Source organism: Coturnix japonica, chromosome 5 (assembly GCF_001577835.2).
Source record: "Coturnix japonica isolate 7356 chromosome 5, Coturnix japonica 2.1, whole genome shotgun sequence".
Lineage (NCBI taxonomy): Eukaryota > Metazoa > Chordata > Aves > Galliformes > Phasianidae > Coturnix > Coturnix japonica.
In genome coordinates this window covers 25,275,441-25,289,463 of record NC_029520.1, presented here as the reverse complement: position 1 = coordinate 25,289,463, position 14,023 = coordinate 25,275,441, and the positions used below count along the sequence as shown (strand labels likewise).

General features: G+C 38.6%; 1 protein-coding gene across 1 annotated transcript in view; it reads right to left on the bottom strand.

The window, feature by feature from the left end:
• DCAF5 (DDB1 and CUL4 associated factor 5) overlaps positions 1–14,023 on the bottom strand; it is a 57,450-nt gene that overhangs the window by 23,131 nt on the left and 20,296 nt on the right. Inside the window, exon 6 of the mRNA XM_015864703.1 lies at positions 4,582–4,795. Within this exon, the coding sequence (XP_015720189.1) occupies positions 4,582–4,795 (214 nt within the window). The remainder of the gene's footprint in view (positions 1–4,581; positions 4,796–14,023) is intronic.

Genomic DNA, 14,023 nt, shown 5'->3' with positions numbered 1-14,023 from the left:
CCTCAGTGCAAAGCACTCCTGAGACTGAAAAAAAGAAAAGCCATGACACAGGAGAGTGGAGAAATACAAATTGCTTCTAGTACACAAAGTTCAAAGCCAAAATGTTGTATTTCCACTCTCTAATCCTCAGTTTCAGGAGCAGCCAACTCTGTCAGAGGCAGCTCTAAACACTTACAGAAGCATCACTGGGAACAATCCACCAACATTGTTACAGCTACATTTTTGCTATGCAGAAAGGCCATAACAGTGATTTTACTAATGAACAAAAGCAACATCCTTCAAAACTTTTACTGCAGATTTTTAGGGTAAGGGAAATATTCTTATTACATTCCAAAGAAAGTGTTATCTAAACATATGAAGGGGGCTCCTCTTATAGGTGGCTGAAACTGCACGTCCCCCAGTTGCTCTGTTTCACTCTTCTCAGCCATCTGCTATATTCCTTTTTTAAAGGAATTTTTAAATATTCTACTCACCAGGATGATCCAGAATTCACAGTCACTTTTTCAATACCTAGAAAAGGCCAAGTGGCCTTGTTTCATAGCTCAGTGAGAAACGTCAGTGTAGTCCCTATTGCTCATCGTACTTAAACACGCATTCTGTTCACTCTTCCTTCCCTTTCCTCTCCCCGTTCCTGGGAGCTATACTACTAAGCTGCATGTCTCCTGTGATGGACCTATGCCTGCAGACCTCAGTTTTTCCTAGTTAGGGCTCTAAAATTCAGTTTCAGAATGGTTCCCTTTGAGTTCATGCCTCACTCTCCAGAGGTCCAGCTACATCCACCAAGGGCTTTTAGGAACTCAGAAGAGAAGGAGAAGTAGGGCTGGGAGGATGCCCCAGGGAACAGAGGAAGAGGTGCTCAGAACCAGAAGGGCTAGAGGAAACTCCCAGCCCCTTCTGCCAAGGCCCAGACTCTGAAAAGCCTCCCAAACATCAATCACCCAAAACAATGGGGAATAATTAACTAAATCCATAGCCAGATGCATTACTTGTGTATGTATTTTTTTATGTACATTACTTTATGCGTATACCTGTGATTTAACCTACCAATCAGATAAAGTAAAAACAAAATATCACCTCATCACTAATTCTTCAAAGAAGCCAACTTCAGACAAATACACTAATTTTCTTTTTATCCAAGGATAGCAAAATATTTGCACATTGACTGCTTTGCATACATATTAAGCAGTAACGACTGCAGTAAGCTACTCTTCACTATGAAGTCTTCTACGCAAAGGAAACAAAATGCACTTCTTAGAAAAAGGGATTTACCTTTTTCAAGCTAGACATTGGTAAGTATTAGTTCCAAAGATAAATGGTCCTTACATGAGATGATATAGGAATGCAAAAGAAAAGTTCTATTTCTTTATAAAAGCAATGTACAGTTAGGTAAGACCTCTGGCACCTATGCAGCCAATTCCACTCTTGGAAGGGTTATGTTCATGTAATAATTCTGCTGTGTCAAAACTCTGTTGTCCCAACCTAGGGCTATTTAGTACACAGACTTGAACATAATGAAGGCAGTAACTTTATAGGGTTTGGAGCAGCCTGCAGTGCCGTGAGTGGTGCATTCCTGAAACTCTCCTATACCAACGTAATGTCAAAAGAAAAGGCTGAGTGGTGATGTAATGTCTGAGGGCATGCCAGAGTTAAGACTGTGTTTGATTCACAGGGCATAAGTTATTTCTCTCCACCTTTTTTGAGGCAGGCAGTTTTACAGCTACAGCTGTTACAGAGTCCCACATTAGTTGCACAGGTAAGAAACAAAACAACAACAACAAAAAACACACCACAATGAGATGATAGCACTTATCACTGTGACACAAACAGAAGTTATTAAGAAAAGCTCCTAGTCTATTCTTGTTTGGAGGGGTTTTCTGAGGGTTTTTTTTTTTTTCCTTCATCATTACAAAGCTCCTACTCTTAAATGCACATATGAGTACCTGAAGCTTCATAATATTTCCTGCATCCTCAGACCCAGGAAGACACTTTCCATACTTGTCCATCAACTAAAAATCCTTACTATTTAAGTAACATTTCCTGAATTCTGATGATGATATGTAGAACAGAAGTTCCCCATCAGTCCTATTGACACAACTTGAGGGTATAATTAGTGGGATTTAGACAAATAAGAAATGGCTTAAGAACCTGGGCCTGGATGCCTGTACCAAAATGATGGTCAAATTATGCTCTGCTTGTCATATATGATCCATCTAGCCTGTCTTATCCTTCCTTCCTTTCACAGTTGTATGACTCAAGTGAGCTCCTGGATACAGCAACAACATACAATTTTGAACACATTTATCTGAACTCCTACAAAAAGAAGAAAAATTAGTGGCATGTGAATGAGGTCACTGCACTCCTAGCGTAGACAAAAGCTGGGGTTCAGAGAGAAGCAAATGAAGGCAATTATAAATGGGTGCAAACAAAGCACCAACTAAACACCACCTTTCATGTTTTGGTAGTAGGAATAAACAAGACGGGGGCATTTCTAGGAAAAACATTTGCATATATTACTCACTGGTTTTCAAATCAACTTGACATGGGCAACAATGCTTTTGGATGAAATCAACAGCATGCAAGGACACAAAAAGAAGCAAAGCTGTTCATCCTCTCTTCATCTTCAGAGATCTTTGTTACCTTGCTTGGGCTGTACCTCTTGCCCCATACATGTAAAACTCAAAACCATCTAAAGCACTTCAGATTGTGTTGCTTTAGAATTAAATAATAATAAAATAAAGTAAATCATTGGGATTAACAGGTGAATCTTTACGGCTTTTGTTCCTTAAAGTATTAATGTTATTTCATTCATTGTTAAGAGGTTTCAATTCTACTTGCATCATGGGTGCTATGCAGGTGGTATGCAAATCATTGCAAATCTGTTAGATGCAGGCTGCCCTTTTGAGTGACAAGCCAGGAGAGCTTGATTCAAACTGCTGACTACTTGTGACAACTATCAAGCAATGGTGAATTAAGGATATGCCTTTTCTCATTAAGGTTAAAATAGAGTCAAAATGCAACTTGATCAGATGAAATAACATTTTAGAGAACACACGATAGTTCCTGAACAATGGAGAGTTGCATTTTCAAATTACTAGAGACAATGTATGAACTATTAATACCTAAGTAGATATCTAAGTTAATTTCTAAGTAATATCTAAGGACCCTCTATGGTGCTGATAAACACAACCAGCTGAATGAGTATTACTGGACAGGTTTAGACATACACAGCTGGCCCACATGTTGGTATTTCCTGCAGATTCATTATCTTTCTTTTGCTCCCACTGGATGATAGGTACAAGTCTGTATCTAAATATCAGATCACACCTCTCGAACATTCCATATTAAATCTCTTCTTTCCTATTAGCTTCTTATAGCACTTGTAAGGGAATGGAGCTCTTTTTGCTCTGATTTCCAACTCATTAGTACCATTGTGTACTGCCACTTATCTAAACTAAAGGTCCATCCAACCAAAAGAACATCAAGGTTTTCAAAAATGCATGCTTCCCAAGCACAGCACCAGTCTGATACAAAACAGCCATATCTTCCCCATTAAAATAAATAACCCTGTACCCATAAGAAAACCGCTTAAAGGAAACAGACACTAAGGCTTCTTTCTAGACCTTCAGTAATGAACAGGTAGCTGAATTATTTGTCAGAGTGTACACAGGCTTAACTCTGATTTCTAGAAAAGAAAACTGTGCCATCTTTAGGTTTACTAAACCAATGGAACCCAAATCAACTCTTCCTCCCCCCCCCTTCAACAATATACGTGTTTATCATTCTTTACAGCAAATATCTCTATTTATTCTAGATGACTTCAGTATTGAATCATGATTCTCCTGCCAAAATCCATGTAAAACTCAGAAACAGAATGCAACACAAAGGCTTCCCATACCCATTTGTCACAATGTTAAGCTCAGTGACGCAAATGTGCTTTTTCTACTTGTTATGTGAAAAAAATAAGCTCAACTCTGCCTCCTGCAGCAGCAATAGAACTGATTACTGAATTCTGACTACAAGACTTTCATTGATGACAGCAAAGAAATCCTCAGATCTTATTTTTGCAGAATTGTGTTTTGAAAATAAATCTTTTGTCCCCAAACACTGTTGGCAGTTATTAAATACAGCTGTTCAAGGGCAATGTTCAGCTCTAGAAATATGTAAACTGCTGTTAGTCACTTTATGAATGACCTACTAGTAAAGACAGAATCCTGCCTCAGTAGAGGAACAAACTATTCCTTCATAACCCCTCATCATCACCACTTGCAGAATATGCGTATTGTATTGTCCAGTCATGGTTCTAAAATCATATTCAATGGACCTAAAAAGCCTCAGGAAGTATTTCTCTTGTGAATGCAACCTTCCACCAATCAAGAGGTAAAATTTATCACATGCTTTAATATATATTTTTCTTCATTCAGAGTCTATGTTGCAAAGCAGTTCTGAAGTAGCCCTATATATGTTCCGTCTCCTATTTTATCAACTTAAAGCGAACAAACAAAAGCCACCAAGCAAACCCTATGAAGGTGTTTTCATACACTCCCATAAGCTCTGTAGACTCCAGAAAACATTGCTTATTACCTGATCACGATCACCTGCAAAGCAGCAGCTCTTCATGGTACATGAGTTAAAGTAGCCCTGGTTATCAAACTGGAAGACAGGCAGTCGACAGTGGATGTCATAGAGGACAGGGGGCAGCCGCCGACGCAGTGCCAGCAATTGAGTTCCATTGCTGTTGAAGCGGACACTCATGGCACTCTGAAGAGAGAGGTTTCCACCGTAGCGCAGCAATGAACTGGGGAAAAAAAGCAGAAGAAACGAGTGAGATGTGCTGCACATATGAACTCAGCTGCTTATAGACAGAATTCTCTTACTTTCTCTGACAGGCCCCACAAACTCTCATCTCGTGTATTTTCTGCTACAAAAGAGGTCAGTTCCTGAACAAATTTAATTCAAAGCCTGAATGACAAACTTTCAAAATGCTAAGACATAAAGTTTCCAAAAGAATAAAGCTGAATTACATGAATAGTACTCAATACATTTACTGCATGGGAGCAAAGTCTCACATAGTAACCACAGGCCTTAAACAGCCATTCTTTTACTTCTAGGACATCTGCCCCTCTTTGTGTTCAGACAGTGCCCTAACCCAGCCAAGTCAATTTTTCCTTTCTCCTCCACTTGGGAACTAGATGGTATTTTCTCCAAATGCAGATTCTCTATTATCTCACTTCCGCTTCTATTTACATCTCTACGGAGCATCAGAGGATGTTTGAACTATAAAATCAGTTTCAGCTGAAAAAAGCCACATTACTAATAAATTATTACAAAAAATGCTAAAATAAGACACTTAGCTAATCTCAGCCTTGCTTCATGTATAAATAGGCAGGCCAATTATGCTAACACATGACACTATTACCTAAAAATCTCACATGGTTGAAATAGCTGGTTTCCTTATTCCATATAAGGCTATGTGACCAGAGCTGGACTATCTGTATCAGTTCTTACTGACGTACACAAGACTAAAACTAAGGGTCATAATTTTCTAATATCTCTCTTAAAAATATAACAGAATATGGAATTTGTCTCATCCAGGAACTTAACAATAATCATAGCATGTCTGAAATTGTATAGACTCTCTTCTCAAAGACATACTTAATCCTTGTACTCAAAATTATTATGTGCATGGAGAAGAAGACAAAGAAGGAAGATAGTTTCCTTGTCAGTTTGTGGGTTTGTTTGTTTGTTTTTCATTCATAGATCACTGAAACTTCCTTAAGAAGTACGCAAACATGGATTTTTTTGTTAACAGGTTCTGAGCAATCTCCACCAAATCTTGTATATTAGGAGCTGCAACTTTTACACACCTTCTGGATTAGACAAGGCATGCCAGAACATCAGCTGCAGATTCTAGAAGGAAGGTCATTCACTAGTTTTAATACACAATGCTTTCTGATGTAGCCCTCTGCCTCAACATCTGTGAAAAATGAGTCACTCTGCTTGTATGAGAAGGCACATTCCACACAGGTTGAAGCATGCATCATTACATGAGATACTGCAAAGTTTAAAAAAAAGCTATTGTTCATAATAAGCCATAGTTAAACAAAACAGGAGGCTGGACTGCACCTAATAAGGGCACTAGAAACACACTGCTCCAGTATACACGCTTTGTGAACTCAACAGTCAAAGCCAGTGTGATGAAAGAACTAGAAATCACTTTTTCAAAGCCAATAAGAGAGTTTCAAAAGCCAGGCAACAAAAATTCTTAACATATTTTACTGTCTTGTGCTGTGAGACATATTGTTTAGCTTCACAAAACCATGACATGAACATAGATTTGGGCTCATTTCACTCCCTTCCTCTTAGGCCTTAACCACAGTCACTTGCTCCTATGACTTATCTGTGCCACTGGACAATTCCATGAGCCAAGTCAACTCAGCAACATGGGAAAAACAGGTACATAGTTTTCCTGTTGGACAGCTGGTTTGTGCCAGCTCAACAAAGAGCCTAACGAGTACCTGAGTAGGTGGGTATGAAAAGAGGTAAAAATAGTTGTCCATTAGCAGGGAAAGACAGCCCTTACTTGGTAACAGCAAGTTATCCCATCCCATCAATTAGCTCACCTATCTTCACTTGCAGCTTCACCACCACTTCACATAAGTATAAACCAGCCTACTGTTGATAGAGCAGATGACACCCTTCACCTCCTTGGCGTGGAACAAACCACACCAAGGAACTGATTTAACTAGAAAGCAACCATAGTTAACAGAGTTAAGTTCCAATCCCACTCATTTCCCCTTTCCTGCTGACCACACAAAAGCTGATATCACTACAGGGCAGAAATCTTACAAAGGCAGAACAACTAGAGATGAGAGTAAGTAGGCCTATTACACATGGCAGTCACACCAGGGAAAGTGTGCCCCATTCAGATCTGAGTTAAGCACACCTGTGCCCACTGGGGCAGAAATAGCCTGTGAGCATTAGCCAGAGCTGGTGCAGCACTGATGTCCATCTTAAGACCAAACCCAAGCCCTTTCCCTCATCACCAGTTCTCTTCCTCAGCCCTAATCACAGCTCACGTAGATGAGCAAAACTACCACATACCCCACCCTTCCAAACCTCTAAGCAAAGTTGCCATGGTTACTATTATTATTTCTGGTCTGAAATATTTTGAGATTACATTTTATAGTAATAGTAGTGTAATATTAAACTAGCTTCCATTCTGCATATAGATGTTTTTATTAGGCTCCTACAGCAGCCAAAGCTATCAAATAAAACACTTCTTGAAGTAGAATTTTGTATCCTGTTTCAGTAACTTCTGTGAAACAAAGCTCTAAAAGAACATGATACTTTTGAGATTAAATGAAGTAAGAAAGAACAGAACTTTAGAACTTAGGATCATGTACAAACATGAGAAGTCTAGTATTACGAAGCTACATAGTTAAGACCCCTCAAAAAGCCGATAGCTTTGCCTGCTTCACACAATTCAAACACATTTGCAAAGGAAATCATTTGCGCTGTCCTTGACCACAGTATGTCTCAAGGAAAAAAATAAGTAAAAAACACAGATTAAAAAAAGATTTCAAAGTATGGCTGATAAAGAAATGCTAAAATAGGCATTGACCACTGACATACAAGAGTGACATGCTGAGCTCAATCTCTAATTTTAAGAGAGAATGTCTGAGCGATGTGGTTAGAAGCATGATGGAGAAAATAACTCATGGGTCCTTCTGGTGGAAGAGCTAGGAGCCCAGCTCACAAATTCAGGTCAAAAGATGCATGAAATCTCTCTGACTTTGTATTTTACTCCAGGTGGCACACGTTAAGTATCTAGAATGGAAGTCCTAATGATCTTCCACTATAAATTTTGTTGATTACAGAACAATCATATCACCTTCAGAAAAAAATAAATTAAAAAAAAAATCCCAAGACATCTTCTTGCATATTTTGTCTCTGTCAGAACTGCATGACAAAGAAAGAAAAAATCTCCAACAAAGAAGCTGGAGAAAGTTATGTTATTTTTACAGTATTAAAACTGTTACTAATACTTATTAATACTCAATAGGATGCCTCAGCCAAGATTCTCTACAATCTGCAGTAAATCAAAACCAGAACCAAGGCAGCTCTTTGTGGGGGCATCAGTAGGGAGAGGAGGAAAAAGCTGCACTTTAGCATGTTCAGTGGTAAAATGACTACCTGCACTTTTCAGATGGCACCACGATGCTGCTTCATACCTTTAGTTGGTGTTACTTCAGGATTTTTTTTTCAAGTCAGAACTAGGTGGGCCACTGTAGTCATGCTTGTATACATTGTTCATGTTAGAACCACCACTTCTGCCTGCTCTTTATTTCATGTTCCAACAAAGAAATTAACACCTTCTTGCAGTTGCAAAAAGCATATCTGATATGTCAGACTAAAAGCAATACACTCATCCTAAAGACTCAGACCGAGACAGCTGCTAAGAAGTCTGAGGGCAATCCTAAAAGGACATGTCTAAGCAAGATGGGCAGCACACACTCCGTGCCACAGGTATTACCTTCATGCACCACTCCCAGGCCTCTCCTGGCATTAGACTGCTTTCAAATTTGCCTTGCCCAGGTAGCTGTGGAATGTCAATGTTTGCCTACCAGCTCAGGAAGCAACATGGAAAGAAATAAACACACTTATGAATTTTTAAAAAGTCATCTTGTGTGATTAAAAGAAATGTTTAGTCCACAGATGGAACATTACAATCCAAATGTGTTGGTGCTGGAGGGAAGCTGAGGAGGGAGAGAACGACCATGTTGCATACAACTGCCCATTTCCACAGCTGGATTATGCTGCATGCAGGCAGCACTCAAGTGTTAACTAAACACCAGCTCAGCCAAACAGTGGAAGGCTTTCAATCCAAGAGTAGCACTAATAGTATGAATAAATCCATTTCTACTGGCAGCTTTGTGGGGCAAGGGAAGCAGCGCAGTCTCACCGCAGTCAGAATCTGCAGTGCTTAAACATCTCCTCTGCAGGAAGACTGACCTGAAAGACCTGAAACAAGAGTTTCCCTCTCCTCCTCTCCCCTATCACATCTTAAAAAAATAAAATAAGAATTGCTTAATCATTTCATGGGAAATAAAAGTCATTTTAGAGGAAGAAAGAAGGAAGAGAGAAAGCGTTGTTATCATAAACAACAGTGTGTAAAGCAAACTTAATGAAAGAATGACCTTAAAAGGAAAAAAATGTGCTGAATGCTTGTAACTAATACATATGATTGCATACAACTGTGTTTGTCAGCATTTCTGTAACCACTACATTGAAGAACTTAAAAAAACAAAAAAACAAAGAATCATAAATCTTAGCAGACTGAGTGTTGGAAAAATGCAGAAAGGTTTAGGCTTCTATTTGGAAGAAAGAAATTCTGTGCATGTATAGAAATCCACACAATTCTTACTTAATCTGGGGCAAACACTTAGGAAGAGCCCAATCCAAGGCAACCGGCACAGGTTCACCAGGTGCAGATCATGCCCGACCTATCTGATGGTCATGTACAGCAGACTGACCACATGGTGGACAAAGGAGGAGCTTATCTCCAAGGAGTTTACACGAGTAAAATTATATGCATCCACTAAGACTAGAAGAGTAGAGAATTGAAGGTGAAGATCCTGTATGTTCAAGAACACGTCATTCATTCTAATCCTTACTGTTATGCTCAGGAACATGTAAATTAATATGTATATATGAAAAAAAAAAAAGAACATCCAATATTAATAAACTTTTGTGCTTGGCAAACTCTAAAGTGAAACGAAGCTTCATATTTCCCTTCAAGCCAAGAGGGCAATAATTATTATTATTTAAATAAGGGAGATTCCTATCTGATAATCGACTTCGGAATCTGGAACTTTACGAACGTCAGACATCAACACATTCACATATTCAGAGCAGCCAGACCTTTTAACAGCAGATGCTTGCGTGGTTCAGCCCTTATTATATAGCTGAGCAGCTGAACATTGACATTGCTTCAACAGTGGTCTTAAGCAATTCTCCAGAAAGTATTGTTTTCCTTTATTCTACCTTCATTCATAAAAGCAAACAAACAATCCCCCACAACCTGCAGAATTTCATTATTTTCAATATGATGACAGTACAGGCATAAAGTGTGCTCCCTCCCTCAGCTGTATTACTTTTATCCTTTCAGGGCTTAAGGCTATTATAGCAATTAAGCATTCATTAGGATATGACAACAACAACCTGTTTGTTTAAGTCTTTCCCATCCTCCTACAGCTCTCCTTAGTGTTTTAGTCTTATTACAGACCTGTTCGCAAACATTCTCACCAGCCTACCCTTGCCCTCACTGCAGATCTGAGTCAGCGGGCACAAAACTGCCCTATTCTCATTTCACTTAAATTATAGTAACACATAGAGAATTCAAGTAATACATGAGATCTCGTAGTGATATCGTTTTGCAAGAAAAGAAAAAAGATTAAAAACAAGATAATAATACAAAATAAAACAAAAAAGAAAACAATACAAAAAAAAAAATCAACTGTCTAATATCACAAGCAAACCATTGAAATCATCTCATAATTATTCTCTCTTTCTGGTCTCTGAATTGTACAGACTATTACTCACGCTGGCCAGAAATAGCACCTTGCAGAACTGAGTATAGATTGTGTGAGAAACTGTCTGAGAACAACAGCAAAGAATTTAAAGCTGAACTACCACCAATTACTCTTAAAAAAATAAATAAATAAAATTGAACATCAGTACTCCAGAACTCAATTTGATCAACAAATCATCCGGGGACATTAAATGGTAGTCAGAGCTCTACTGGCTCAAAGTGGCAATCACGAAGAGTGCAAGTGCAGGAAAGTCATCTGCTCAGCAGAGATATCACTTGTAGATAGCTTTAATAATTGTAACCATTTCTCTTTGCACAAGTCATGAAGGTTTATTCAAAAGTCCTCCCTTTTTCCTTCACTGCCCCCCCACCCTAGAAAGGGGAATGTATCATCTGATTTTTACCTAAAATCTGTGGCAACCAGTTGCAATGAGGAAAACAAATCCAAAAAGCATCCCGCTAAAATACCCCTCCCCCTCCATTACCATTCAACAGTTCCTTCAACACATTCCAAAGAGTTCCATAAAAGAATGATTCTTCACAAACTTGAGTGATAAATTCACTTTCTATAACACAGTAAAATCTTAAAGGAACAACAGAAAACAAATGGAGGGAGGGATGGGGGGAAATCTAAGTTTACTTTCTGTGTCATTTGGGGGCAAAGGCACTAAATTGGAACTGGTCAGGAGACCTTCAAATTCCAGGCTGAGACACAAAAATCCGTTGAGCTGCAGCAGTAACTGCATCAGTTGAGCAGCTCAGAAGCAAATTAGACCAGGATTCTACAAATACAGGTGAGTTCTATTTCCTGAACTGTGAGAAAGGATAAATAACTATTTAACTATTGGAGGTGATATGGTTAATCTATACTGGTAAGTGCCTAAAGAGAATTTAAAACTGATGTTCTGATCTAGCTATATTAGTTACTTTAGGTGGTACAAAATGAACCAAAATTTGTTAAAAATAAAAAAATTAAAAAAAAAAAATGTTTCAACTGAGAAGGGAAAGAAATTAACAGTTAAGCTTGACAAGGAAAAATGGTTGCCAAGAAACACACATTTTTCCTCCACTCATTACTATAGTGCTCTGCTCAGAACAGGACTGGCAGAGGTCTCAAAACTGCAACAAGCTGTCACTGCTGCACTAAAATAATTTAAACAGATAGCTGGAGATTCAGTGATAGGGAGAGGAGGACTCCATCCACAGGAGCTCTGGCAGTGCACATGCATTGGGATTACAATTTGTCAGTAGCATCACAGGCTTCCTTTATATGCAGGGTCAAAATGCAAAATGGTCAAAGAAAAACCCTAAACCACCACAAATTCCTGTCATCACAAAAGAAAGAACACTCTTTCCCATCACCTCTTCTAATCACTGGGCCCTGCCAGAGAAGGGATCCAAAAAACCCACACAGCTTTGACTCCAGAAAAGCAAAGACAAAAGCTCATGGAGCTGTGTGTGTGTGTGTGAAGGGGGGGGGGGGGAGGAGAAGGACACGGGAGTAACAAAGAAATATATTGAGTAACATTACTGCTTGAAATATATATGTAAACTGATTTGCTGAGTTGACCTCAGCAATTCTGTAACACTACATCCACGATGTGTTTTTTTATGATACACAGAAGTGGCTTTATTGCACAGCTTCTAGACGCCATCTAGTGGTTCGAGTGCCTTACAACAGCTTCACTAATTAACATCTTCAAGCTCAGCTTGATTTTAAAAGATGAAACAATACAGCTGGTTGCAGTTTAACGTGCATGTGAATAAACAGCAATACTAGCACACTATATAAAAAAAAAAGGAAAAACAGTATTTGAAGAATCAGTCAACTCAAAATCATGCTGGAGCCAACAACCACGTTAAGTTATAAAGATAACAGCAAAACACTTTTCTTTTTTTTTTTTTTTGACAGTGCATATCAAACAAAGTTAGACTAAACCTCACTTGAGGACCTCTGCTGACTAAAAACAGGAGCTCCATATTAAGCCTGATCCTATTCAAATGAGCAAAGGCAGCTGAATACCATGGGATTATCAAACCCCACCTGTATCTGCAAATAGTATTACTGCACTGCTGCTGTCAGCTGTAGCACATGTTAGGTGAAGAGTATTGCAAGGTACTCAGATCCTTTCTGGATCTCGCAGGGTAGAAACAGCAGGATTCCCCAGAACAGCTTCCAGTTAGGAAGAAAACCAGGTAGAGATGGTTTTCATTGAACATATCAGATGGAAGCAGAGTTAAATTGATATTTGACAGAAAATGGAACAATAGTTTTGGGAAACCAGAACTGCATCATCAGTTTACACAGGCTGCTTTACTAGCACAAAATTATTAACTACTTACAGTGGTTTCACTTTTCCTGTAGCGGAATGCTGTACCCTCTGGAATGCATAACCCACTGGAAATTACCATTTTGGCAATGCACAGCAAGTCTCTACAAGCACACACACTACTTCCTCTTTCTATCTTCAGCCTCAGACCATAACCCCACTACTACACATTATGCCAAAACATGTTAAGTTTATCTGACCAAGTCTTTTCTGCTATAACCACAGGTGGAATGACAGGTCTGAAAAATTCACACCATATCAACAACAGCAACAAGAGAAGTTCCCTTAACTGCTTAGAGCATAAAATAGTTCTTACAAATACCCTTCATGCACAGAAATGGAAATCAGAAAAAAAGACAGGCATGGGAAGGCAAAGATCTATCTAGCAATCTTATAACTATAATTACGTATTACTCCACAACAACCCCAGCAAGTTAGTACTTCTACATCACACATCAGCAGTTTGTATTCCTCTCTTCCTTCCCACACATCACACAGCATTACATTTTCTTAGATACTTTTATAAAGCAGCAACAAAGAAAAGTAGAGAATTTCTACCATTAGGAGACTCTTGACAGCAAGAAAAGGAGCTGATGTAGTAACCCTTCTTGCTGTGCTAGTATTCTGGCATGCACTTACACAAGCAGCTTCCTGTTTATTCTGAGGTTGTGGAGAACTTCAGGGTTGTTCCTTAAGGGTAGCCCCTTATCCCTATAAAATTTCTTATCCATCAAAAGGCTTTTGGAACTTAACTTACCTGAAATTCCACTTTGCATCTTTTAGTATTACCACATATAGAGAAAATAGACGAAAATTGACTCACATAGCAACTTCAGTTCTATGTAAAGTTTATCTCAAGTACTTACAGCGCCATGTGTGTTACTTCATTCTTGATAGCATTTTATTTATTTCTAAATATAATTAAGTTCACAGTGTATTTTTTTCTAGAAGAGATGGTAATAAATTAAGAGCTGCCAACAAAAATCTGAATTTTGGCTTCCATTCTTCCATTTGTCATTATGTTGGAATAAGGATTATGCCTTAAGTGATCTATACATTATAAAATTGTTTCCTTATAAGACGAAGTGAATTGGCTCCAAAT